This window comes from Triticum dicoccoides, chromosome 7B, assembly GCF_002162155.2.
Source record: "Triticum dicoccoides isolate Atlit2015 ecotype Zavitan chromosome 7B, WEW_v2.0, whole genome shotgun sequence".
Classification (NCBI taxonomy): domain Eukaryota; kingdom Viridiplantae; phylum Streptophyta; class Magnoliopsida; order Poales; family Poaceae; genus Triticum; species Triticum dicoccoides.
This window is the reverse complement of record NC_041393.1, coordinates 263252148-263279461: the sequence shown is the minus strand read 5'-3', so window position 1 is coordinate 263279461 and position 27314 is coordinate 263252148. Positions and strand designations below refer to the sequence as shown.

The window sequence follows — 27314 nt, the reverse complement described above, 5'->3', positions numbered from 1 at the left end:
TCTCACTCTTCCTCTTGAAGAAGTATACCCAAGTGTGTCTTGAATAATCATCCACAATCACCAAGCAATACTTTCTACCCCCAAGACTGTCAAAGGATGGAGGCCCTAAGAGGTCCATGTGCAGGAGCTCCAAGGGTCTCTTCGAGTAGATGACTGTCGTGGGAGGGTGAGCTATCTCATGAAGCTTTCCTTCGATGCAAGCACTGCAAACACGATCTTTGGCAAAACTAACATTTGTTAGTCCATGAACATGGTCCCCCTTGAGAAGACTTTGCAAAGATCTCATATTGACATGGGCTAAACGGCGATGCCAAAGCCATCCCACATCAACTTTAGCCATTAGGCATGTCGCGGTCTTAGTGGGTTGCTCCGAAAAGTTAATCACATAAAGACCGTTCTCGACATGCCCAACAAAGGCTACTTTAAGAGTCTTTCTCCACAAGAGGGCCACAGTATCAATATCAAAGAAGGTGGCAAAGCCCATGAGTGCGAGTTGATGAACGGAAAGTAAATTGAACGCAAGGGACTCGACAAGCATGACTTTCTGGATCGTTAGATCATGAGAAATGACAACCTTGCCAAGACCCAATACCTTAGAATGTGAGGCATCACCCCATTCGACATTGGTGGGCGTAGATGGGATCTTGTGCACGTCCACCACCAAGTCCTTGCTCCCGGTCATATGATTTGTTGCTCCACTATCGAGCAACCATGATCCCCCACCGGAAGCAAACACCTACAAGAGATCAATGCTTGGTTTTAGGTACCCATTGAGTAATGGGTCCTTTGATGTTAGTAAAAAGGGTCTTAGGAACCCAAATAGACTATTCAATGTACTCATAAGGAGAACCAACAAATTTAGCATAAACATGCCCATCACTAGCACGACACAACACATAAGATGGGTTAAAGTCGTCGGCTTTGTTGGGAGAGATGGTTTTGCGCTCTTTGGCATCACCACTCTTCCCATTGTTCTTCTTCTCCTTAGGAGCACCTTCTCCCTCCTTCACAAAGGTTTGCGTGAGCGGAGGAGGTCGATCGGTCTTGCTCTTCTTCTCCTTGTTCTTCTTCTTGTTCTTGGACTTGGGTGAGAACCCAACTCCCTCCTTGCCCACAACTTCCTTTTGATTGCTCAAAAGGTCATTTAGGTTCTTCTTGCCTTGTATGCATGACACAAGACCTTTCTCGAGTTGTTCCTTCAACTTGGCATTCTCCTCCACAAGATGCACATGCTCACAACAAGGGTTAGTAGCATTTGCATTATCAATTAAGACCATGTGAGGAAATGTGGCCTTTTCCTTGGTTAGCTTAACTTGGAGTTGAGCATGAGACTCCTTGAGGGTAGCATGAGCACCTTTCAAGACCTTGTGGGCCTTGTCAAGTACATCAAACTCCTCCGTGAGTCTAACATGATCAACCCCAAGTTTAGCCTTCTCGGAAGCTAGAACACGAGACACAACAAGAGCATGATCAAGATCTTTCTTTAGTTTAGCATGACCATCGTTGTGTGACTCCTCAAGAGCCAAACGATGCTCATGCTCTTCCTCAAGAGCATTAGAGAGGTCCGATATCTCATTGGCATAGTCACGACTATGACTTTCCATCTTAGAGATGGTTTCTTCGTGAGCCTCGATCATGTCATTGGCTTCACCAAGTTGTTCCAAGAGAGCAACAAAGTGGTTCTTGGATTTTCCCTTGAGCTTACTCATGAAGGACTCAAATTCATTGATCTCCTCATTAGACCCCTTACCATTATCAAAGTCATCCGTTGAAGGAGGGTTAGGAATAATGGTGGTTTTGATGTTGGAGGTTACCTTGTTGGTGGCCTTAGCCATGAGGCACTTGGCGGTGATGTTCTCGTTAGGTGCATCGAAGAGAGACACACGGGGAGTTGTCACAATGGCAACGGATGCCATGGCCATTGTTTCACCATCTTCATCATCATCATCCTCACAGTATTCTTCTTGAACCACCAACCCGCGAGACGGAGTCTTCTTGGTGAAGTTGTTCTTGTTGAAGTTGGGTCTTGTATTCTTCTTACTCCAAAACTGTCTTGAGGCAAGAGCCATGTGCTCATGATAATCATACTTCGTGTCCTCGGGGTTGCTCTCCTCATCTTCCTCATCTTCTTCTTCTTCCACACTAACCTTGGCCTTCAAGGCAAGATTGGGCTTCTTTGCCCTTTGGAAACGGAGCACCGCATTGTCGGCGGTCTTGTCCAAGATGCTCATTGCAACAAACTCATGCAACACTTCACCAGAGGTCATGGAGTGGAAGTCCGGTCTTTGGCGAATGACGGAGGACATGGCCTTGTTGTAGGGCATCATGGCCTTGAGGAACTTGCGCTTGATCCAATTGTCATCCGTGTCCTTGCTCCCATGATCTCGGAGTGCGACCGCGAGTTTGGTCACTCTTCGAAAGAGCTCACGAGGTTCTTCATCCTCTTTCATTGCAAACTCATCGGCTTCATCTTGCACCACTTCATAGTTGGAGCGTTGATTGCTAGCACTTCCTCAATAGAGACGCTCGACACATTTCCATGCTTCTTTAGCCATGGCATGAGGTCGAAGATGAGGGAGATCTTCGGGAAGTATTGCATCTTGGATGATGAAGAGAGCACTTTCATTGAATTGATTGTCCACTTCTTCTCGAGGGATGAAGTTGCTTGGATCATGAGGATAGAAACCTTCTTCAATAATTCTCCAAAGGTTAGTGTTCACATGTTTTAAGTGACGCTTGAAGCGATAAAGCCAAGCATCAAAATCTTCATTTTTCACATATTTAGGAGGAGGACCGACATGATTCAAATGAGTAGAGGGGATCGGTCCTCTATACACTGGGGGTTCCACATTGGCAAAAATGCCGGTGCCATTTCTACCACTAGTAGACGGACTCTTTTCACTATTAGCTTCCCCCTTGTCGGAGGTAGCATCCGTCACCTTGTTAGTGGGATCACCCACTTTCATCCACGAGGTAGATAGTTTAAGTCCGTCTAAGAAATCAGAAAACATGCTTTTAACCTCGGCCGTCATGGAGGTTTTCAATGTGTCTAAAGCCACATTGAATTCCTCACGAGAGACCGAGGCTCCCCCTTCGGCCGTGGACGAGATGGGATTCACACCGGAGTGCTCCTCCGCACTGTCGTGGGTGTCAACCATACTCTTCGGACGGCAAAGTCCTTAATAAAGAGACGAGGCTCTGATACCAATTGAAAGGATCGATATGGTTGACTAGAGGGGGGGTGAATAGGCAACTAACAATTTTTAGACTTCTCTTTAACAAATTAAAACTTGCAATGAAATAGGTTGTGTAGATGTGCAACTACGTGGACAACCTATATGATGCAAAGATAATAAGCACACAAGCAAGCAATGGATATAACTCAAGTAAGCTTGCAAAAGTAAAGGGACAAGATAACCAAGAGTGGAGCCGGTGGAGACGAGGATGTGTTACCGAAGTTCCTTCCTTTTAAGGGGAAGTACGTCTCCGTTAGAGCGGTGTGGAGGCACAATGCTCCCCAAGAAGCCACTAGGGACACCATAATCTCCTCACGCCCTCACACAATGCGAGATGTCGTGATTCCACTATTGGAGCCCTTGAAGGCGGCAACCGGACCTTTACAAACAAGATTGGGGCTATCTCCACAACACTTGGAGGCTCCCAACAACACCACGAAGTTTCACCACAATGGAGTATGGCTTCGAGGTGACCTCAACCGTCTAGGGTGCTCAACACCCAAGAGTAACAAGATCCGCTAGGGATAAGTGGGGGGAATCAAATTTCTCTTGGTGGAAGTGTAGATCTGGGCCTTCTCAACCAATCCCGAGCAAATCAACAAGTTTGATTGGCTAGGGAGAGAGATCGGGTGAAAATGGAGCTTGGAGCAACAATGGAGCTTTGGGGGAAAGAGGTAGGTCAACTTTGAGGAAGAAGACCCCCTTTTATAGTGGGAGGAGCAAACCAACCGTTATCCCACTCACCAGCCCCGCACAGAGCGGTACTACCGCCGGGGAAGGGCGGTACTACCGCTCGACCCAGCGGTGCTGCCGCGCTGCCCGAGGCCCTAACCCCAGGGCGGTACTACCGCTAGGGAAGAGCGGTACTACCGCTCCGGGCGGTACTACCGCTCCTACTACCTCCCTTAGTGCCGCAAAACCCGACACGAAAAACTTCGTTCGAGAATCGAGGCGGAAGTAGCCCAGACGCACAGCGGTACTACGGCCAAAAATCCCAAGCGGTACTACCGCTCTGAGAGCGGTACTACCGCTGGGGAGCTTCGGCGGTACTACCGCTGTGGTCGCGGTACTACCGCTAGGGCAGAGCAAAGCATAGCAAGGGGAAAACGGCAGCTCCAGAGATGCGGAAGGAAAGACGACGGGTGTGATAAGTATGTGTACATGTGATTCCACCCAAGTCTTACCAAAGCGGATCCCCTCTTGATAGTACGATGACTCCTACGAAACTAGTCCACCAACAACGAAATGAAGGAGCTACACCGTCTTGAATTACAACACCGAGGGGAGGAAATCATCTCGTGCCAATGGATGAATCGCTGAAAGAACTAAACGCACACGATTAGTCCGCACAAGCATTGTCATCAATCACCAAAACATATTGGGGATAAATATGCCCTTACAATGATCCAGTTGGAATGTGCGCCGTACTCTTTAGGGAGTTCGGCTTCAGTCCATTTGGCAACGAAGTCGGCTAAAACTTGCGACTTAATAGCTTGCCATGGCTTGTAGGTTATGTCAAACGGGAGGAGCTCGATGGCCCGTTTGGCAATCCGGCCCGTTGCGTCGCGGTTGTTTATAATGTCATTAAGAGGTACTTCGGAGGCTACTGTTATCGAACACTCTTGGAAGTAGTGTCGCAGCTTCCGGGATGCCATGAACACCGCGTATGCTATCTTTTGATAATGCGGGTAACGTCACTTGCATGGAGTTAGGACAGTGGACACGTAGTAAACTGGTTTTTGGAGAGGGAACTTGTGTCCGTCCGTTTCTCGTTCGACAACGAGCACCGCGCTTACAACTTGATGGGTTGCCGCGATGTATAATAGCATTGGTTCACCCATGTTGGGTGCGGCCAGGACCGGATTTGTTGTCAATATGGCTTTGATTTCTTCGAGTCCGGCTGTGGCGGCATCCGTCCACTCGAAGTGTTCGGTGCGCCGCAGGAGGCGATAAAGGGGTAATGCCTTTTCTCCTAAGCGGGAGATAAAGCGGCTTAGAGCCGCCACACATCCAGTCAATTTTTGTATTTGTTTGAGGTCTTTTGGGATATCCAATTGTGACAGAGCTCGGATCTTGGCTGGGTTTGCTACGATTCCTCTACCGGATACAATGAAGCCCAAGAGCTTTTTGGCTGGTACGCCGAGAACGCATTTTTCCGGGTTGAGCTTAATGTCATATGCTCGGAGATTGTCGAATGTGAGCCTCAAGTCGTCTACTAGAGTTTCCACATGCTTGGATTTGACGACCACATCATCTACGTATGCCTCCACTGTTTTGCCAATTTGGTTTGCCAGACATGCACTACTGGAAACTGGGAATTTGCCATCAGCCAGCTCTTTGCCATCTGCCAGCTGATGGCAAAGAACGTCTTTGCCATCTGCTTATAAAAAACAGATGGCAAAGAACTGACAGACGGCAAAGAACATGGTTTCCATCGGCCAATTCTTTGCCATGTGCTAGTGGATGGCAAATAATCTTTGCCATCTGCCAGCAGATGGCAAAGAGGTTGGCAAATCCTGTGGCCGTCATGAGTGTAACGGCGTACCAGCCCCACGTCTTTGCCATCTGCCAGCAGACGGTAAAGATTTTTTGCCATCTACTGGCAGATGGCAAAGAGATGGGTTATTTTTTTCCAGGTAAAAAAACTGTGGGGTTATCCCCTCCCCCTCTCCCCACCCATCCAGGTAAAAAAAACATCCGCCGTCGCTCGCTCCTTCCTTCCTCACCCTAGCCCCAATCCACAGCCCCACGCCCCTCGCTCCTTCCTTCCTCACCCGCCGCCGCTCCCTCCCACCTCCTCCTCCTCCTACCCCTTCTGCGCCCTAGGATCCCCGCCGCCGCCCTGCTGCTACTCCTCCACCGGCCCGCCCTGCTGCGTCGCGAGCCCCTAGAATCGACAAGCAAGCGCCCCGCCGCCGCCGCCGCAGGCGCACGACAAACCGCCGGTGCACGCACGTATGTTCTTTCCCCTGCTGCTACCGTACTACTAGTTCATCCTGCCGTGCCGGCTTCCGGTCGGCCATGCTCTGTTTGTTTGCTTTTTCGAAGAACAAGATAGGGCTGCAGCGCTAGTTTTTTGCCGCCCGGTTCCGCCGGCCAGTCAAATTTGGATCCACGCGCGGCCGCCTCCCGGCTAATTTTAGCCCCTTTTTTCAATTTCGATCTGTATTTTCATGCGCGGGCGGGAGGCCGGGGGTAATAGCAACCTGAATTTGCATCTATGTTCTGTCGTGGTGAAGGTATGCATTTTTGCGTATTCCTCCCTTGGGTGTCAATTGCCAAGTGCCATTACAGACAAGATCGTTGGTGTTTTCCTACTTCGGGATTATCTTTTTGTTGGTAATATATTTCTGCAAGAAAAGAAACTGATTTTAAGTATTCAAGTAGAGATGTGGCCTCTCAATTAAACAAACTTTATTCTATCAAAAGTCAAACAATCTTTCTCTTTGGCTGTAGACTTGAAGCATTGTATAACATCGAACACATGAGAGATGAACTTCTCAGGCGGCCGGCTTAATCGGAGTGAGGCGATGCTTGCCTTGCTGATCGATTCAGGTCTCCTCCCATGCAGATATAGGCTCCTTGCTGCGGTGCTGGAGAGACGCGCAGGAGCATGGAGTGGTTTGGCTGTTAGATCCATCGCCAACTCGAGCGAACACCATACTGGGCAGGTGCCATGGTGGCCGGTGCTTGCGTGGCGGGCAGCAGCCTCTGGCTGCTGATCGTCAGCGTCATAGGAGCCCCCTCACTCCAGTGCATGTGTGCCACTGAACCATTCCTGTAGCTCAAAGGACACTCCAATCATAAGTGCCTTCCGTTCATGCTACTATCTTTGCCCCCTTTCTTATCTCTAGATTTGGCCAGTCCTTTGTTTGATGAAATGCGCAAATCAGTTTTCTTCTTTGGATCTCTATGTATGCATTCCCTTAAGTCTCCAATTCATGAAAGCGAACATTGAAAATGTGCATGTAATTATCGGCAAATACATCATGAAATAATAATTGTCTGTAACTTTATTAAGGATCTATTATTTAGCTACATATAGCAGATAAAAACATTTAGTGTATCATGTATTTTCTCCCCACACTAAAAATTTCTAGAATTTCCCATGCCAAAATATCAAAACGTTGTATTGTAGTATGTGTCCTCCCTTTCTGCCAAAGAAAACAAAGTGCAGTTTAATCATTCTTTTCTAGAAACAGCAGTATACATTTTGTATGAATCTACAGTCCCAAATATGAACCACACTTAATTTTCTTGGTTTAACTATCTACCCCATCAAACGTTTCGCTCCGTTTGAAGCTCATTAGACTGCACAAAAACCATATCCTGCCGTACTACCCCAGTACTTCTTTGCAAGCCAACTAAAGTTTACCTCTCTTTTATTGCTAACAAATAGGTCAATAGTTGCAAATTTTATTGAAGAAAATTCTAAATAGACGGGCGCGGCAACGCGCGCCATCAATGATCTAGTAATTACTATTATGGTTCTGTTATGCTACACCCTTGGGCATGGGGAACACGAGTAGCTAGTGATTGAATCATCTCTGAAGTGTGAATTGCAATGACCCTTGTTTGCCTCTTGATTATTAATCCAGTATAATATGCTACTGTTAAACCCTTGGGCTTAGAAAACCCCAAAAGGTAGTGATTGAATGATCTATGAACTGCAATTGCCAGTGCCATGTTTCTTGACTGTTGATGATCATAATATGGTTCTGTTAGGTTTAGAGAACTTGAGAAAGTATTAGTTGAATGATCTGTAAATTGCAATTGTCCTTTTCTTTGGTTCACATAAAGATTCTAAAGGCTCATTTACAACTGTATTTAATAGTTGGTGGGATTATGTATTCTGAAATATTGTTGAAAATCATCATTCATCTACTACTGGCCACTTATAATGAGGAACATGGTGTAAAAGGTTGTGGTGAACTGTCTAAGATTTAGTTGTGACGAGATGTTGCTTTCCTTGTATTACTGAGTGCCACTTATTGATTAACGATAATAACTCTTAATTTGGTTTTGAGCTGTTGTTTCCCCTAGGTTTGCTTCAATATTGTTTGGAAGTGCAGACCGCTCACTGAGGATGAATTTTTTCCTGCCATTGAAGAGAACTACTATATCTCAAAGAAGTTCTACTTCGACCTTTCCTACCAGCAGTGTGTGCGCATGCTCAACAGGTAGGCAAGCTGCTTCCTATAGTGACTGATTGTGGCTATGCCAGGTTTCTCTACACTGATAGTGTGTAGTGAGAAGTATGATGGGCCAAACAAATAGTTCTTGTTCATAGTGGTTCAAATTTAAATGTTTAAATTATAGCTTTTTGTCCCTGTAGTCGATGTTAAGAAGCGCTTCCTTCATGAGCTTAGTTTGATTTGGCCCGGTTTTGATGCCTCTGCAGTGTGTGCGCATGCTCAACAGGTACAGTCGCAACAACTCAATTTCTTCAGATGTGGCATAGGAAGTCATGTCCTCATGTGCTACTATTTCTAGAGGCAGACTCCTAATCAAATAAAAGTTTGTTGTCTGATTCATGATACAATATTTGTGCTTGGTGGAATAAATCTCCAAGATGACTTAATTCATTTTGTTAGCTGAATGGTACGACCATATGAATAGCATATGCTTGTACCACATATAATCTAGGCTGCCCGGAAGTGCAGTAAAAATAGTGATATGATGAGCTGGGGTTAGAAGTTCACAGTGTTGAATAGAGAATCAGGCTTTTTTCTTGAATTATTTGAAGTAGATCATATGTAAAACTTCAAATAATTTCTGAACCCACCAGATATTGGAGTGTGAACTACTACTTCAACTTGAAAAGCGTCAATGATCTTTTCATAGTTGTTAATTGTTAGCTTATCTACTGATTGTGGCTTTATTTCCTGTTTGGTAAAACCAGGTTAGCTTTATTGTAAACTGCACCTATGCAATGGTGATGGGTTTCAAGGTTTTTCTTGAGAAGCAAAGATGACAAGCTTTCTTGTTTCCATAAAAGCTTGCAACTTTGTTTAGATGGTAGAGGGGCCAAGAAAATAGATGAGCAGAATGGTGGTGATGAGAGGGGCCGCATAGTGTTTGCTTGCCGAGATAACTTATTTTGTTTACTTATTTATCTTTTCTTGCTTACAATATTATGCTCAGTTCTCCACTAGCTGAGTTGATGTTTGGTTTTCTCACATAGATGAACTTCTCCTAGGCTGGTTTGTAGGTCAAAGAAATTTGATGATCGATACACCTTTTGTTCCAGCAATATTATATTGTCCTATCGTTTTTGTGATGTTGGTTTTGTTGCATATTTATACTTTAATATGTATGTTTGTTGCAGCATGCCGAAGCAGGCGATGTGTCATGTCCCGCGCGGCAGCCTCCCTGATCCGCCTCGGCACCCACATCAAGTCCTCTCGGTCTACCTCCTCCATCATGTAGCATGGCTTTGAGCGGCCAGGTGTCCCAGATTGACAGCGACGGCGGCATGAGGGTGTGATAAAATAATAATTAGCAGTAACATGAACTAATATGATGTTTAGCACCAGGGGTAACTTTATGCAATCACACTTAGTAAGTAGCATTTTCTGTTGCTCTATGATTTTTATGTGGGTAATGGTGATCTCTATACAAACTATAGATGATGTTAAAGTACATGTCACACTGAAAAAGAACATGCCTGAGATAAGGCCATGGAACCTTCATTTGGTGCATACTAGGGACAAGAAATGCTATGCTATAAAAGGTTTTTGAGCAGAGGTACTAGCAGTTGGATGCTCCATGCCACCACTTTGGTTAATTGCTTGCAATTGGAAACATGTGTTGGATATATATGTGTTCATGACTATTGGTAATATGTATTGAATATGCTATATTAGTCATATAAATATATTTGTGTTTGATTTTCTATGAAAAGGAACTGATATAAGAAAAATCAAAATTAAATGGGGCAATATAGTCACTTTGCCATCAGCTGGCAGATGGCAAAGAGGCCATGTGTCATCTACATGTAAAATTTGGGCTGGCCTATTTGGGCTCTTTGCCATCTGCCAGCAGATGGCAAAGCTCTTTGCCATCTGCTGGCAGACGGCAAAGCATGCAGCCTTTGCCCTCTGCTGGCAGATGGCAAAGAGCCTACAGCCTTTGCCATCTGCTGGTAGACGGCAAAGTATGCCGTTAGCCTTCTAACGGGGCTAACCCCGTTAAGAGGCTTTGCCATCTGCCAGCTGATGGCAAAGGCACAGGCTCTTTGCCATCAGCCAGCAGATGGCAAAGAAGCCTTTACCGACAGGTTTTCAGACAAACTGTTTGCCATCTGCTGGCAGATGGCAAAGCCTTTGCCATCCACCGACCATGCCTTTGCCATCTGCCATGGCAGATGGCAAAGTGCCAGATTCCAGTAGTGATGTCTGAATCATGCGCTGATATGTTGCGCCGACGTTTTTGAGCCCGAAGGGCATTGTGTTGAAGCAGAATGGGTCGTATGGAGTGATCAATGCCGTTGCGGCTTGGTCTGGCTCTGCCATCTTAATTTGGTGGTAACCAGAGTATGCATCGAGGAAGCACAATGAATTGTGTCCTGCGGTAGCGTTGATAATTTGATCGATGCGGGGAAGGGGGAAGGGATCCTTTGGGCAAGCCTTGTTAAGGTCCTTGAAATCGACACACCGGCGCCAGGATTTGTCCTTCATTGGTACCATTACCAGGTTTGCTAGCCAGTCCGGATGTTTTATATCTCTAATGAATCCGGCCTCTAATAGTTTGGCTAGCTCCTCTCCCATGGCCTATCTCTTAGGTTCGGAGAAACGCCGAAGAGCTTGTTTGACTACCTTGAATCCTTTTAGGATATTTAGGTTGTGCTCGGCCAGCCGGCGTGGGATTCCTGGCATGTCTGAAGGGTGCCAGGCAAAGATGTCCCAATTTTCGTGTAGGAATTCTCGTAGTGCAGCGTCTACATCAGGGTTTAATTGTGCCCCGATGGAGGCCGTTTTCGTAAGGTCCGTTGGATGGACTTGGAATTTGACTATTTGGTCCGCCGGTTTAAAAGAGGTGGACTTGGATCTCTTATCGAGTATCACATCGTCCCTGTTCACCGTGGAGCGCAGCGCAGTGAGTTCCTCGGCCGCTAGGGCTTCGGATAGTGCCTCAAGGGCAAGTGCGGCTGTTTTATTTTAGGCGCGGAGTGCTATGTCCGGGTCACTAGCAAGAGTGATGATTCCGTTCGGTCCGGGCATTTTGAGCTTCATGTACCCGTAATGGGGTATAGCTTGAAAAATTGTGAATGCCTCTCGCACCAATAGAGCGTGGTATCCGCTGCTGAACGGGGCCACTTGGAATGTGACCTCCTCGGACCTGTAATTATCCGGCGTGCCGAACACCACATCCAGTGTGATTTTTCCTGTACAGCATGCTTCCCGACTGGGATTATTCCTCTAAAGGTTATGCTGCTTCGCTCAATGCGGCTCCAGTCTATTTCCATTTTTTCGAAGGGTTTCCTCGTAAATGAGGTTTAATCCGCTGCCGCCATCCATGAGTACCTTGGTAAGGCGAAAGCCGTCCACTATTGGACTGAGGACCAATGCGGCTGGTGCTCGGGCTGTTCGGAATTTAGGTTCGTCACTGGCGTTAAAGGTAATAGCCGTGTCACTCCATGGATTTATTGTTGCTACCTGGTGAACTTCGGCAAGGCTGTGGAGTGTTCGTTTCCGCATATTATTTGATGCGAAAGTTTCGAAGACTGTTAATACTGTACTGGTATTGCTGGGCTGGTGCTCTGGAGCTAGAAGCTCTTCGCCACTTTTGGCCACCTGCCGTAGTATCCAACATGCTCTAAGGCTATGAGTTGGAGTGGCGCCCTCTGTACTATGAATTTTATAGGGTCCATTGAGCCATCCCTCCAGTATGGTTCCATGCCCTTTAGAGGGGTTTTGCTTTTTGGTATTTAACCCAGGTGCCTGGTAATGATGCACCATTTTACTTTGGACTAGGGTTGTGTTCAAGGCCGGATTATCCCAAAATTTGATTTCGATTTTCCAGGCGCTCTCCATCGCACAGTACTTTCGTACTGTGGACGCCAAGTCAGCAAAGCATGTAATTTCGCGACAACTTATGGTGTTGAGGATTCCTTCGTCCATGCAATTAATGCAGAAGAATGAAATTGCGTCCTCTTCACGGCAGTCCTTTATCCTGTTCATGACCAGGAGGAATTTGACCCAGTAATGATGTACTATTTCAGCGGGCTCTTGCCGGATTTGGGATAGATCGCTTATGTTTGGGTGGGCGGGTGGAGTTAAATTCCGAACTCCATCCGATCTAAGACTCAGGGGCCAAGAAGTTTCCGAACTTGGAAGCTTGGGTTCTTGGACGTTGTCTGATGAATCTAGCCCGCTGCCTGAGTTTAAGTTCAGGGCTTGAGTGGTGTTCTCCCCTCCGCGGGAATCCGGCATGGAGGGGTCAGGAATCCGGACATAGCTAGTCCTTAGGATAGAAGAAGGGTCGCCATATTGTTCCTCTACCATAGCAACGTGGTGGGTAGCCTGGAGAGAGTTAATCTCTCTCAGATCGGTTTTAGGCCCAATCTGGTCGTAGTCTGTAGCGACTCCCAGGGCGGCGATGCGATCCAAGATCTCGTTTAAGGAAGAGAGCTCCATCGGATCTAGCTGCTCGGCGAGTTCCGAGTTAACGTGAATATTGCTTTTGATGACCCGAGAAGTCATCGTCGGTGCGGCGGCCGAACAGGCGGTCATAAGAAAACCGCCTAGCCAGAGAGTTTGGCCGATGGCGAAAGCTCCTTTAGCAACGGTGCCATCTTTAAAGACGGGACGAGGCATGCTTCCTGATGGCGACGGCACAGAGGAACTCTCAATGAAAGCACCAATGTCGGTGTCAAAACCGGCGGATCTCGGGTAGGGGGTCCCGAACTGTGCGTCTAGGTGGATGGTAATAGGACACAAGGGACACGATGTTTTTATCCAGGTTCGGGCCCTCTCGATGGAGATAAAATCCTACTCATGCTCGATTAATATTGATGATATGGGTAGTACAAGAGTGGATCTACCACGAGATGAAAGAGGCTAAACCCTAGAAGCTAGCCTATGGTATGATTGTTGTTCGTCCTACGGACTAAAACCCTCCGATTTATATAGACACCGGAGAGGGTTAGGGTTACACAGAGTCGGTTACAATGGTAGGAGATCTACATATCCGTATCGCCAAGCTTGCCTTCCACGCTAAGGAAAGTCCCATCCGGACATGGGACGAAGTCTTCAATCTTGTATCTTCATAGTCCAGGAGTCCGGCCAAAGGTGATAATTCGGCTATCTGGACACCCCCTAATCTGGGACTCCCTCAAAGGGTCTACCAAATATAATGGGACAAAAGCTATCTTGTGGGGAACCAAGAACAAGAAAATCAGCAGGATATTTAACTTTCCCACACAAGACTTCAACATCTCTAACAATCCCAAATGGTGAAATAGTATCTCTATTGGCAAGCTTAATTGTAACAACAACATCTTCTAACTCAGCAGGTGCAATATCATGCATAATTTCTTCATATAAGGAAAAAGGTATTGCACTAGCACTAGCACCCATATCACATAAGCCATGATAACAATGATCTCCAGGTCGTTACGGCACACACGATCGGTAAAACACAAATGTTTGTGGTAAACACCATAATGCGACACGGTTCACAGAGAGGAAACGTGTGCGAGCATGCACACAGTTGCCATTTGCAAAGCGTGTGTGATGTCAGACAATATCACAAACGATGCAGGCAAACTAAATGTTTGTGATAGTTGCCTTATCATACATGATTTGCAAACATGAACTATTTCTGATGTGGTACGCCTCATAAACGTTGCACCACAGAATAGTGATAACCCACAAGTATAGGGGATCATTTGTAGCCTTCTTTGATAAATAAGAGGCCGAACCCAACGAGGAGCTAAAGGTAGAACAAATATTCCCTCAAGTTCTATCGACCGCCGTTACAACTCTATGCACACTTGATGTTTGCTTTACCTAGAATAAGTATGAAACTATTTTGCAAGAATAAAACTACGAGTACTTTGCGATAATAAAACTACGAATAAATTGCAAGGTAATAATAGTGGATAGTTGTTGTCAACAAGAAAGTCATTTGTCCCTAGGCAATAGATAACAAGTACCGGTAATCATTCTTGCAATTTTATATGAGGGAGAGGCATGAGCTAACATACTTTCTCTACTTGGATCATATGCACTTATGATTGGCATTCTAGCAAGCATCCACAACTACTAAAGATCATTAAGGTCGTGAAACCCAACCATAACATTAAGTATCAAGTCCTCTTTACTCCCATACGCCATAACCCACTTATCCGCGTTTGGGCTGCTGTCATCCCCCGCAACACCGACAATAAGAAAACCATGAACATATTGCAACACCCTACAGCAGGGGACCCTGACGTTTGCGCGAGACGGAGGGCATCGTAGGACAGCACCATAAATAAATATACAATCATACCAACGAAGATCATGATTAACCCATAGGACAAAATGAATCTACTCAAACATCATAGGATAGCCAAATATCATTGGGAAATAATATATGGAGTTGAGCACCATGTTTACATAGAGATTACAGTGGAGATAAGGGGTGTTACACCACTGCATAGAGGGGGAGAAAGTTGGTGTTGACGGTAGCAATGTTGTTGATGTAGATCGCCGTCACGATCCTTTCCCCGACGGTGTTCCCGTGCCACCGGGAGAGAGGGGGAGAGAGCCCCCTCCTTCGTCTTCTTCCTTGGCCTCCCCCCTAGATTGTAGGGGAGTTTCCCCTCTGGTCGATGGCCTCCATGGCGGCAGAGGGGTGGGAGCCCCTGCAAGATTGGATCTCCCTCTTTGTTCCTTTCTGTTTCGCGTTCCCCAGATCTGGCCCTTCACGATTTCTTAAATTCCCGAAGATCCGTAACTCCGATTGCGCTGCAATTTTTACATGATTTTTTTCCATAAATTATCTTTCTTGCGCCAAAAGAAGGGCCCCAACTACCTTCGAGGAGGGAACAAGATACATGGGCGCGCTAGGGGGTGCCCGACGCGCCCTGGTGGGTTGTGGTCACTGTGGGCCCCTGTTTGCGTTGATTCCACCTCCAAAAAATCATAAATATTCCAAAATAATTCTCCGTAAATTTTTATCGCGTCTGGACTTTGTTTGATATGGATTTTGTGCAAAACAAAAAACATGCAACAAACAGGAACTGGCACTAGGCACTAGATCAATAGGTTAGTCCAATAAATCATATAAAAAGTTGCCAAAAATATGTGAAAGTTGTCTAATATTGGCATGAGTTATAGATAGGACGGAGACGTATCAGCATCCCCAAGCTTAATTCCTGCTCGTCCTGTAGTAGGTAAATTATAAAAAAGATAATTTTTGATGTGGAATGCTACCTAGCATAAACTTGATCATATATCTAATCATGGCATGAATATTAAGACATAAGTGATTCAAAGCAATAGTCTATAATTTGACATAAAGACATCAATACTCAGACATCCCAACAAACAATTGTGTCTTTCAAAATATTAATGCTAAAGAAAGCTATCACTATAAAATCATATAGTCTTGTCATGCTCTATCTTCTTAACACAAAGTATTTATCAAGCACAACCACTACAAAAAAATACACTTTCGTGATGATACATGTTTGTCACAGTAGGTCACGTTTTTTGTCATGCATGTACAGCCATGACGATTTTATGACAGAATCAAGATAGTCATACATGTGTTGTCGTAGAAGTGTTCCATGACATTACCAAAATTATCATCTTGGAAGTGTCCACTTCCATGACGATAAATCGCGCGTCACAGAAGTGCTTTCGTCAAGGGTGACCGATGACATCCACCGTAACGGGACACCATTAAGCTATTTTGGATCTGATAACCCGTTAATAGCCCGAACCAATGGGAAATTTCCAAGTGTAAAATTCTGATTGGCCGGAGGAAACACGTGTTAGCTCGTCAGTGGGTCAGATAGGCGCCTATGATATGTCGACACGTGCGACGACCCACCACTAGTCCATTTAGCTTACAAAGGCCGGCCCATTTGATTTGGTCAAAAGTTAGTGGGTTGGCCCATGAAAAGCCTGTTAATAGTCTCTTCGCAAATAGCCCATTTTACGGCCCGGTAACTCACGGCCCATCAGGGCCTACCCGAAATAGGCCCAACAATGTCATGTGGTCCGTCGAATATAACACCAGCCCATTTCACTTTCGGCTCATGTATGGCCCACGACGTCTTTCGGCCCATATGAGGCCTTCGTATCTTTAGGCCCTTTAGAGGCCCACGGTGACTCTAGCCCATAATGAACAGTAAATTTCTTTGTACCCGTTAACGGCCCATGATTCACATGGGCCGTTTCTAGCCCGTGTTAGCTTTCGTCCTACTGACGGCCCATACGTTCTTGGGCTCCTTTTCGGCCCTCTATTACTTATGGCCCGTTACTGGCATGTTCCCCTAATGGTCCAAATTCGGCACGTGGCAAGATTCGGCCCGTTTCTGGCCTGTTAACCCGTTGTGCCGTTTCCAGCCCGTCCTATATTCTAGCCCATTAACGACCCGTTATGCCTGTGACAGAATTAAGCCTTTGCTATCCTCTGGTCTATTAACGGTTTGTTACCGTGCTAGGTTGATACCAATTACGCCCGTTTATGGCCCATGTAGACCCATTTATCCGACGGCCCGAGGCCCACCGATTCTACGGCCCTGTTGGAGGCCCATTTATCGACGGCCCGTAGGAGACCCATGGATCCTATGACCTGTAGCAGGGTCAAGGTTGCCACGGTCCGTATATGGCCCATGGTTGTTGTAGCCACTAGCAAACCAGGGAAAAAGAAGACTAGGAAATAAATAAGCCCGAAACTAACGCTAGGCTATTAAGGCAATTGCATAGATTAGATCCACTCGGCATCAAAGGTCGCCACCAGTGCAAATATAGGGAACACCCTACACTATACAAAAATGGCTTGCTATTTTCTTCAGCCGGTGGCTGCACGTTAAGAACAAATTTTGTATCGCAACAAAACAAATTAAAACTATAAAACAAAAGGAAGGTTGGCATAAAAGTTAATAGTCTGGCAGATAAATGCACCACCAGAAGTTCAGAAGCTCAGTTCATTTGACCTAACTGTTACGTTTTCATGATGTATTGTCCGATGGAGCACCATAACCTTCGCCTTCATTTCTCCTAGGATCCTGAACAACATAGCAAATGTCTGATAGTCTGGTTTCAAAACCATGCATATCTTGACGACATCGAATAATGCATGTCCTTGTTTCACAAAGGGTCTCTGTTAGGGAATGGACTTGTGTCTGGAGCGCAGATATAACATTGTTTTGATCATGCATATCTTGATCATGAGGCAGTTTGGACGAGATTTCCTTAACAACCAACCCAGTATTACGCAGGAACGTGCTTTTGGCACTGTTAGTGGACAGGTACTGACCCACTACAGCAAGAGCTGACATTGTGGTTATAGTTGCCTCGCCACCTTCAGAACGTGGCGGTTCCACCATTTTTTCCATAGCTTGCTGAAAAGTTGAGTTTTTACATTAGTAGTACCATAACAGAAGATATCAAGGAGGCAGCAAAACCAAACAAAATAGCTTTGGTCTATATACAGAACTTATTCTGGTGAACCCATGTAAAATATTAGTTGTATTTGACTGCAGAGTACATAATAAAACCAAGTCCCAAACATATGACCATGTACCATGGCTAATGTATTGTCTATTTCTTCACATTGTATTGACATCTAAGGATACAGAGACAAAGTTTATAATACGGTAAGCATAATATGACATCATTCATATCACAAAAAAACTGAGAACAGACAAACATGCAATTGTAACATTGTGTGGGCAAGTCCAGCACGGAACTAGATTACATGTCAAGATCAAAGGAACACCACTCCTGTTTTTTAGTCCTTGTAAGGTACAATGATACGCTAAGACAATTGTGTATAAAATTGAAAAGAGTAATAGACATTAGCTGCAAACAATGCAGTTCAAGGCACAAGTCAGAGTAAGTAGTAGTTAAAAGGCATGAGGATTAAGGACTTACAACAGCGGCTTTGACTTGTGTAGTCATGCCCTTCTTCTTGCTGGTGTGACAATCCTTGAAGATTTCCACAACATTTGGTTCAGGTACTTTTTGGTCCTTGCGGGCTTTCCTCTGCATTTGGAACAAGTCAATACAGATCTGATAATATGGTACAACGAAAAGAGAACAGAAGCTAATTACAAGAGCTATGAGATCCTGTCGTCTGTTGGAATTTCACTTTCGGAAGGTTAGGCTTGTTCTTTGAACAGTTCACCTACAAGAAGATAGATTTGTGTGGCACATGCGTAAATAGGACTTCAACATGTGATCTGATCACATATATATAATGTACCTGATACTTCGGATGAGACCAGTGTTTAATGAGGCCTCTCTAGTCTTCATCCGATGTATTTTCCACTGGAGATGTTTGGGCAAGTTCACTGTTAGCCTTGCCTTCAAAGTGAGTTTTCCTCAAGTTATACCGATACTGTTGTAGAGTAGACTTGAAAACATGGGTGCAAGCTTGTCTGGTTGCATCATCTTGGCTATCCAACTTGAACCTCATCTGTTGAAAATTATGGGAGTCTCATTATTAGCAACCTACAAAGTATGGGACAGAGCAGGACGATATTACTAGTTTCCATACATAACCATACTTACAGATTAATGGTCGAGGAAGGTTTTGAACTGGGTTTCGTATTTGTCATTCCTGTACTAAATCCATGTTGGGAGGATACGTACATGACACGTAACAGCAACCACTGCCTCTGATACTAACTTGGCTGACTCTGTAGCATCACGTGACCTTTTTAAACCTGCCTCAAAACGGATCTCCATTCTTCCTCCTCTAGATTTATTTAACCTATCGAGCATTATCCCTGATGTTTGTTTCCTCTTGCGCCTAGGTGCTAGTCCAACAACGAATATAGGAAGTGTTAGTGTACATCAAACTGTGAGACTACATATAAAGAAGCATGCAACTGTAACTTGACTCCAAGAACTACCTTCTTGCTGTTGAAGCTCACAAAGTTCATCTGATCTTGCCAACTCATCTTGTGCCAAGAGTGCTTCGGAAGTAGTGTCAGGTGGCAAGGGAGCTTGCGAATGTGCTGCTAGCTGAGTTGACCAACAAGTAACTCGTGGAGCTGGTGGTACTTTGGAAGGTGTTGCAACAACTAGGGTTGTCTCTGCTTGTTTCGTGGCAGCTATTTGTTTCTGTTTGGCTTGTTCTGCAGCTCGTGTAGCACGGGATACCCTGTTTGTACAATTTTCCATTGGACTTTCACCTTCTATAGCACCATCAGTAACAGCAGAATCTGCAGGATTCTTCCGCTTCCCTTTCCCTGTCATTTTGTGTTGCTTCCTCTTTTTCTGTGCCATGTTAAGTCAAGCCGACAAGAAAAACGAATAACAATCTAGTTCTTCAGAACAAATTGATGCGTGATACAGACGAACTGAATGTTGATGTTGGACAACCACATGATAGGAGGATGTAATATGTACGAAAAACAGGACGGTATGAGATAACCAGAACTATGATGTGTAAACTAAGAAGAAGACATTTCACTAAATTAGAAGCAATGTAATGGAAGGTAGACACCATATGAAAGATGCTACAAATATCGCTCTGCCAAGTTAACAGTGTCTCATCATAAATGACATTTAAACTAATGTGAACCAGTACAAGAAATAAATCATATGCAAGATGCAAACAACATCACACTACCAAGTTAAAGGTCTCTCATCATTAGTGCCATTACATATTTCACAGCATTGCATATTCACATCTTATGATGTGCAAACTAAGGAAGACATTTCAACAAATTAGAAGCAATGAAAGCTAGATACCATATGAAAGATGCAACGAATATCACTCTACCAAGTTAAAACTATCTGGTCATAAGTGCCATTTCAACAAATTAGTAGTACAAGCTAGATGTAACCTATATCACACTCCCAAGTCAAACATGTCTTATGATAAGTGATTGTTGCAGGTTACGCAACAGTAGTACTTTGATGTAAGAACATGGTGTGATAGTCAGATATTGTATGTTCTAGAAACAGGAACACATGTCTTATTCACAAGTATAATGTGTAAAGTAAGAAGATGGAATTCAACAAAATTAGAAGCAATACAATCTAGACATCATACATAACATGCAACCACATATAACAGTGCCAAGTTAGAGGGAGCACCTGTGATGGTGCACTAGGGGAGACGTGCTCATCATCAACACAGCTACGTTGAGTGTATATGCATGTGTTGTCTTGCAAATCATCTTGAGGGGATGGAGGAGTAGAATCTGTAGAGGCCCTCCGTTTGGAAGGAGCACCTTTATCCGCTGCCTTGCTAACTTCCTTCCGCTTTATTGATTTTGAATTGTCAAGTAAACCGACAAGAAAAAGCAATAAAATTCTCTCTTCAGAACTCATTCGTAGATGATACTGACAATCACTACTTTGATGTAAGGCAAACACATGATACCAGGATGGAATATGTACGAAAAACAAGACGGCATGGCATATTCACAACTGTTTGTGTAAACTAAGCAGAAACCATTCCAACAAATAAGAAGCAATGCAAGCTAGACACCACATGAAAGATGCAACCAATATGACTCTGCCAAGTTAAAAGGGTCCAGTTAAAAGCGTCCCATCATAAATGTCATTTCAACAAATTATAAGCAGCACATGCTATAAATCATATGAAAGATGCAACTAATATCGCACTGCATATACTAAAGGTGTCTCGTCATATTGATTGATGCGGGATACAAAAAAAATAGTTTTATGCAAGGACATGCTTAATAGACAGATGTACTGTGTACTAAAAACAAGAAGGCATGTCACATTAATAGGTATAATGTATAAACTAAGCAGAATAACACATGCAATTTAACCAGATTGGAAGAATTACAATCTAGACACCATATGCAACATGCAACCACATATCACGCTGCCAAGTTAGAGCAAGCACCTGCGATGCTAGTGTAGGGGAAATGCGGTAATCAAGTATAGAGCTACGTTCACTATCTTCATCTAGCCTTGTTGTTTCTTGAGAATCATGTCGGGAGGCAGACGCTGCATTCTTTAAATGAGGATCTTTACTCATAGTAGTTCACTAGCCTGACTGCCTCATCATAAGTGATTGATGAGGGATACACAAGAACATTAGTTTGATGTAAGAAGTTAATAGACATATGTACTAGTATGTACCAAAAACAGGAACGCATGTCATATTCAAAGGTATAATGTGTAAGCTAAGAAGATGCAATTTAACCAAATTGGAAGCAATACAAGCTAGACATCCGGCTGGAGTGGTGAGCATGATCATCTAGGACCTGACAACCTGGTGGGAGGCGGGCTGCTTCGCCACCATCGTGGCTTTTTAGTTGGCTTCCAGGTGATGCCTGTCTGTGCTGGGCTTGTCACTGGCTCGGCAAGTGCCCTAACTAGATATTTGTCTTCTGGTGCTCCCTGGATGGTGGTTCATGTAAAAAATATATTTCCTTATCTTAATAAAGACCGACTTTAGCCTTTCGAATATAAGCTAGACACCATATGCAACATGAAACCACATATGACACCGTGAAGTTAAAGAAAGCACCTAGGATGGTGGTTCACGGCGAGCGAGATAATCAACTCCAGAGCTACGTTTACCATCTCCATCTGCTGACACTACACCCTTTAAAGTGCTGAAACGTGTCGGGCCTATCTGCGTACAATGCTGGAGCGACTTCTCTCTTTCTTTTCTGCTTCTCTCATGGCAGCAGAGTATGAAAAACCCTTGCATAAAAACACAATAGTGAGAGTATGGGTGAAGTGTGTGCAGAACTAGTGCACTGTAAAAGTAGCAGATAGCAGGTGGCTAAAAATAAATGACAGGAGACATATGATATCTCTACAACATTGCATGTCAAACAAAATTAGATTCTACTCCGTATGATTTTGTAATATATGAGCACAGGAAATGCAAGTACTCCTCCAGCACACCACCACATGTGGTCATATCAAGATAACAGTCGACTGAAAATAAATAGGTCCTTCGATTTTTTTTATGAACCGTCCGATCTATAAGGAACGGGCAGATGGCCTTTGTTTGCCTCCCGCCAGTCATTGTTGACGATCTTTCTCGAACCGCTAGCGACCACCGGCCCAGACCCCTGCCTCCGACGCCCCGCCCTCCCCTCGACCTCACACCACCGTCGTTCTTGGCAGCGCCCCCACGCCATCATCCCTTTAATCCCGGCCGACCTCCAGATCTGGCGCCAACAGCTCTAGGCCCCACACGCCCCTAAGATAAACACCGAGGCGCTGCTTCCCCAGCGTAATAGGCGGACTAGTGCCTGTTACACCGGGGAATGCTTCTGTTAATTGGGAATCAACTGACTAGGAATTGAAATCTAGGGGGGCGACGGACCTCTAGCTAAGGTGAAATAGTATATGAGGAGAAACCTTGTGCATCGCGAGTTACTAGGAACATCTAGTATCAAGAAGAAGCGGTCAACTAGTGTCTTCTGTGGGATGAATACCGTGCAAGCAAACACATAAGATTTGCACGAATAAGTGAAGAGGAGTACCATTTCCGGTTGCCAGTGTGGTCTCCTCCATATGTTGTGGCGATCTTCTTCTTTTTGCCTGGGGAACCGATGTTTTGGAGGACGGTGGAGCCTTGGACGAACCTATGGCCAAATTGTTGACTGTGTTGCCGTGGCCGTATGTGGACGGAGGGGAAGCACATCTGAGGCGGCGAAGGATGGCGTAGCAAGAACATATCCTGTGCGGTGGACGGTGGCGAAGTTGGAGCAGCAACGGCGAGGCGTAGGACGGCGTGGTTGAACTTCATTGTTTGTAATTTAGGTATGTTTTACAAATGCCATGATATCGAATTCAAATAATTGAATGGACTTCATGTTGAATTTGATTTTTTAAACCACCTTAAGTTGAATTCAAATGTATGCTAGTTCATGGGTAGCTATTTATAATGTTCATTGTGTAACTTTCGTATGTATAATGTGCTTTACACACACAACATGAACTATACTCACGTTTATATTCGATTGCTAAAGCGATGCATTGTATGGAGTTCAAAATACTAATTATGTGGATCAATTATGTTGAATAATAACATATACATGCTCAAATTCGATAGAATCTAGATGTCTGATGGATCAATGACTGTTTCTTACGCGAATTGCAAATATCATGATCCCATCCTAATATTTGGATACAATTTATATCTTTAATCAATGTGTACATAAGTCTTTCATGTGTAGTTTCACTCTCCATCGGTGGTCTCTCACACATGCTCACACACTCTCTCCCGAGGTGTCTTTCTTGCAGACATGCTCTCAATATAACCCTCCCTCCCTCTCGTAACCATTTACGACTGTTTTCACTAACCTTTATCACAAGCACTCTTCCTCTCACAAGCATACACACGCACAATCCCCATCGACCCTTTCTATATGCATAGACCTGCCTACGTGTCTCCTGTACGCACATTATCTTTAGGCATGTCTTTCACGCATTGTCTCACACCTCTCTTCCTAATCGACGAGTATGATTCTAGCAGAGCATTCTGTAGGATGCCCCTTAGAGTTAGGTTGGATGACTAGTAATATCAGACATAAGGGGTTACCTTAGTCCGAGAACCTAGGGTTACAAATCCTAGCCGGCTTGGTTAGTGGACACAGAGTCCTTCAGAATGCTGCTATCTTTGTCGTGTACGACTAGTCATCCATGGGTCTCCCTAAATGCGTCACGGGCTGACCAATGTGGCGCAGGACGGAACCGAACCAAGGGCCTCACCTCAACCCACCGGACCTCACGGACATCATATTCGTCTCTCTATCTCTAGACCACTCTCATTTGTCGTGATATCTCTCCCACGCCCCCCGGGCCCCTCTATCCATGCCTCTCTCGAATACGTAATACACACACATACCTCTCTAGGCCCTGCCAAATACATCAACTACACATTCACACATGTTACATCACGTACCCCAATGATCTAAAAAGCCCTCTCTTCATGTTTATTTTGCATACAACATTCCTTTTGAATAAATTATGGCCAAAAAATTATTTTAGAATCTCTACATATATACAACATTACAAAGTTATATGGAGGAGTATGAACGTTAATTTGCATTGCATGGTGCCCACAATGATATTTATTCCGCACTGTGAATTTGTATATTTTTATACCATATATAAAGTTAGTCAAAATAAAGAGAAACAAAGAGCATCTCTCTCTCCATCGCATACACCCCCTCTACGCCCCTTTCACGTACGCACACAAACTATCTCCAGGTCCTCTAAAAGTAAGCCCCAGCACATTCACGCATATTTCATCTTTCTCTCCAGATATACACAGTGATGATCATTGTATTTGAAGCGAAAGAACGATACGTACATTGGACTTCAGAATCCACTCATTACGGTCACCATTTATGTTTTGTGGTTATTATACAGTCACGGGCTCACCGTACAACTCTGTATTTGCTCATGACATGACTAGTTGACCAGTTAAGCGCTCCACGTGGCACCTCTAGTGTTGCATCACATTATCTCACTACCATTGGGCCCACCTGTTGGCTTGTATCGACTCTACACTCTTATAAAAAACAGAGTTGGTGATGATGGTGTGCCTGCCATCCTGCAATATAGGCCGACCGATTTATAGCTGACGGATAGGAAGGAAACTATGGCAATTTTGCAAAAAGGTACCCACACACCTCTTCACATTTGCAAATAAGACCTTCCCTCGTTCATCCTTTTCTCTCACAAGATAAACTAGACATACAAATGCATCTTGATGTTACGTGCAACACACGGGCATCTTGCTAGTAATAATGAAAATAAACGACAAAAAAATATTGGACAGTGGTTCGATGTCATGACCGTGGGCACAGCGGACAAGGTGGCCATGTATTGGTATGCTGAGCTGTCTATTTTAACACACAGGAGCTAGTGTGGTGATTATACACACAGGCACGCATGCACACGAACTGCATGCACGCAACACTCACATGAACACATGCAGCCACGCACGCACACAACACTCACATGTACACACGCAGCCACGCACGCAACACTCACACACACACACGCGCGTGCATGCATGCACACACCACACGACCAACACACACTCTCACGCTGAAGTGCTCAACCTACACGTGCATGCACACACATCAGGCCCTGACAGACACATACACAACCAAGTGATTCCCACACACGGGTTGGAGTCTTGTCGCGCCTGCGTAAATTTGTGTTTATCTGACCTTTTTCCTATGTGAACTGATAGGTGGGACCCACAAGGAACGTGGTCAAGTTAACTAGTCAACATGGTGCCATGCAGACTATTTGGCCGGTCAACAAAGTGCAATCCGATGTTCAACGGTGAGCAAGTGACCGTATAATCACCACAAAACGTATATAGTGACCGTAATCAGCATATTCTGAAGTTCAGTGACCGTATTATGCTTTTCTCTCTGTAGGCCCTCCAAAACTACATCTCTACACGTTCTCGCATGTTACATCTAACAACTATGCAATACAGCACTACTACTACACTCTAACACAATAAATCATATGTGTTTTTAGTTTTACTAGATATCATATCGTTACTTAATTATTCAGTTTGCATACATTAAAATTGCCTTTGAAATGTATGGCCAGTATCATCTACCGCGCAGGAAAAATCCCACCCTTTCCTGTTTAATCGGGTTTGTATCGATGGATCATGCGAAATAGCAAAACTCTAGTACTATACAGTACAAGTGACAGTTCTCTTTCATAAATGTTCTAGCCCCTTTCGCCGACATGTTTGCCACTGTGTCGTGTACTCCTCCGTCGTAAGAGTGGAGCGCTCGCTTTCATAAATGTTCTAGTCCCTTTCACCGACATGTGGGTCCATGTGCCATACCGAAATACAGTGAAGAGTAGCAGGGGTGAACCACCCCAGTCATGGCGCCGTCGTAGTAATGAGCAATGAGGCGTCAAATCACAAAGATGCACCTTTCCCGCAGTTAAGTTGGAGGGACGAAGTAATAATGCTAAAAAAATAATTTGGAGGGATGAAGCAACCATTGTCGGTGTCAAAACCGGTGGATCTCGGGTAGGGGGTCCCGAACTGTGCGTCTAAGGCTAATGGTAACAGGAGGTGGGGGACACAATGTTTACCCAAGTTTGGGCCCCCTCTATGGAGGTAATACCCTACTTCCTGCTTGATTGATCTTGATGATATGAGTATTATAGGAGTTGATCTACCACGAGATCGTAGAGGCTAAACCCTAGAAGCTAGCCTATGATTATGATTGTTCTTGTCCTACGGACTAAACCCTCTGGTTTATATAGACATCGGAGGGGGCTAGGGTTACACAGAGTCGGTTAGAGAGAAGGAAATCTACATATCCGAATTGCCATGCTTGCCTTCCACGCAAAGGAGAGTCCCATCCGGGCACGGGACGGAGTCTTCAATCTCGTATCTTCATAGTCCAACAGTCCAGCACAAGTACATAGTCCGGCTGTCCGAGGGCCCCCTAATCCAAGACTTCCTCAGTAGCCCCTGAACCAGGCTTCAATTACGATGAGTCCGGCGCACAGATTGTCTTCGACATTGCAAGGCGGGTTCTTCTCCAAATCCCGGAGTACCTGTTGTAACGAGCTGTGTCCGGCTTCCCATTAATGTTGCACTCCTTGGCTCTTGTACCTTAATAATGGCAGTCTCCACGTGTCGAGCGAATGCGAGAAGTCGGGGCATTTTTACATTTGCCACCCTAACCATGCAAGTAAATCGTCTATTAAAGAGATGGGGATCCTCAGATCCAAATCACACCATCTTCCCCAAGCGAGGATTCATCAGAGCGCGCCCGAAAAACCATCCCATCATGGCCAGCCACCGCAACTCCTCCTCTCTCTCCCGTAGCGCTAAGCCAGGCGATTGGGTGAAGTGCACCGTATCCCACGGCCAGTTGGTGGAGTTGCAGACCCAGGGGTTTCT

The 27314-nt window shown here is 44.9% G+C and overlaps 1 protein-coding gene across 4 annotated transcripts; it reads left to right on the top strand.

The window, feature by feature from the left end:
- The first annotated feature begins 5922 nt into the window (after positions 1-5922).
- On the top strand, positions 5923-10010 carry LOC119336652. Of its 4 annotated transcripts, none has more exons than XM_037608713.1 (5): positions 5923-6191; positions 6808-6995; positions 8280-8416; positions 8572-8657; positions 9565-10010. In XM_037608713.1, exons 2-5 carry the CDS (start codon positions 6913-6915, stop codon positions 9610-9612), a joined length of 354 nt encoding a protein of 117 aa, XP_037464610.1. In that variant the 5' UTR covers positions 5923-6191; positions 6808-6912; the 3' UTR covers positions 9613-10010. The 4 variants fall into 4 exon arrangements, 3 of the variants coding, with proteins under 3 accessions (XP_037464610.1, XP_037464611.1, XP_037464609.1); XM_037608714.1 differs by having other exon boundaries at positions 6693-6995; positions 8638-8657; XM_037608712.1 differs by having other exon boundaries at positions 6693-6995.
- The last annotated feature ends 17304 nt before the right edge of the window (positions 10011-27314 follow it).

Bases quoted from the DNA above. Each gene is read 5' to 3' on its own strand.
- LOC119336652 (XM_037608713.1), top strand. From the start codon at position 6,913: ATGGTGGCCGGTGCTTGCGTGGCGGGCAGCAGCCTCTGGCTGCTGATC. The intron at 8,417-8,571 runs GTAGGCAAGCTG...TTGTCCCTGTAG, and splicing joins TGTGTGCGCATGCTCAACAG to TCGATGTTAAGAAGCGCTTC. The intron at 8,658-9,564 runs GTACAGTCGCAA...TGTTTGTTGCAG, and splicing joins TGTGTGCGCATGCTCAACAG to CATGCCGAAGCAGGCGATGT.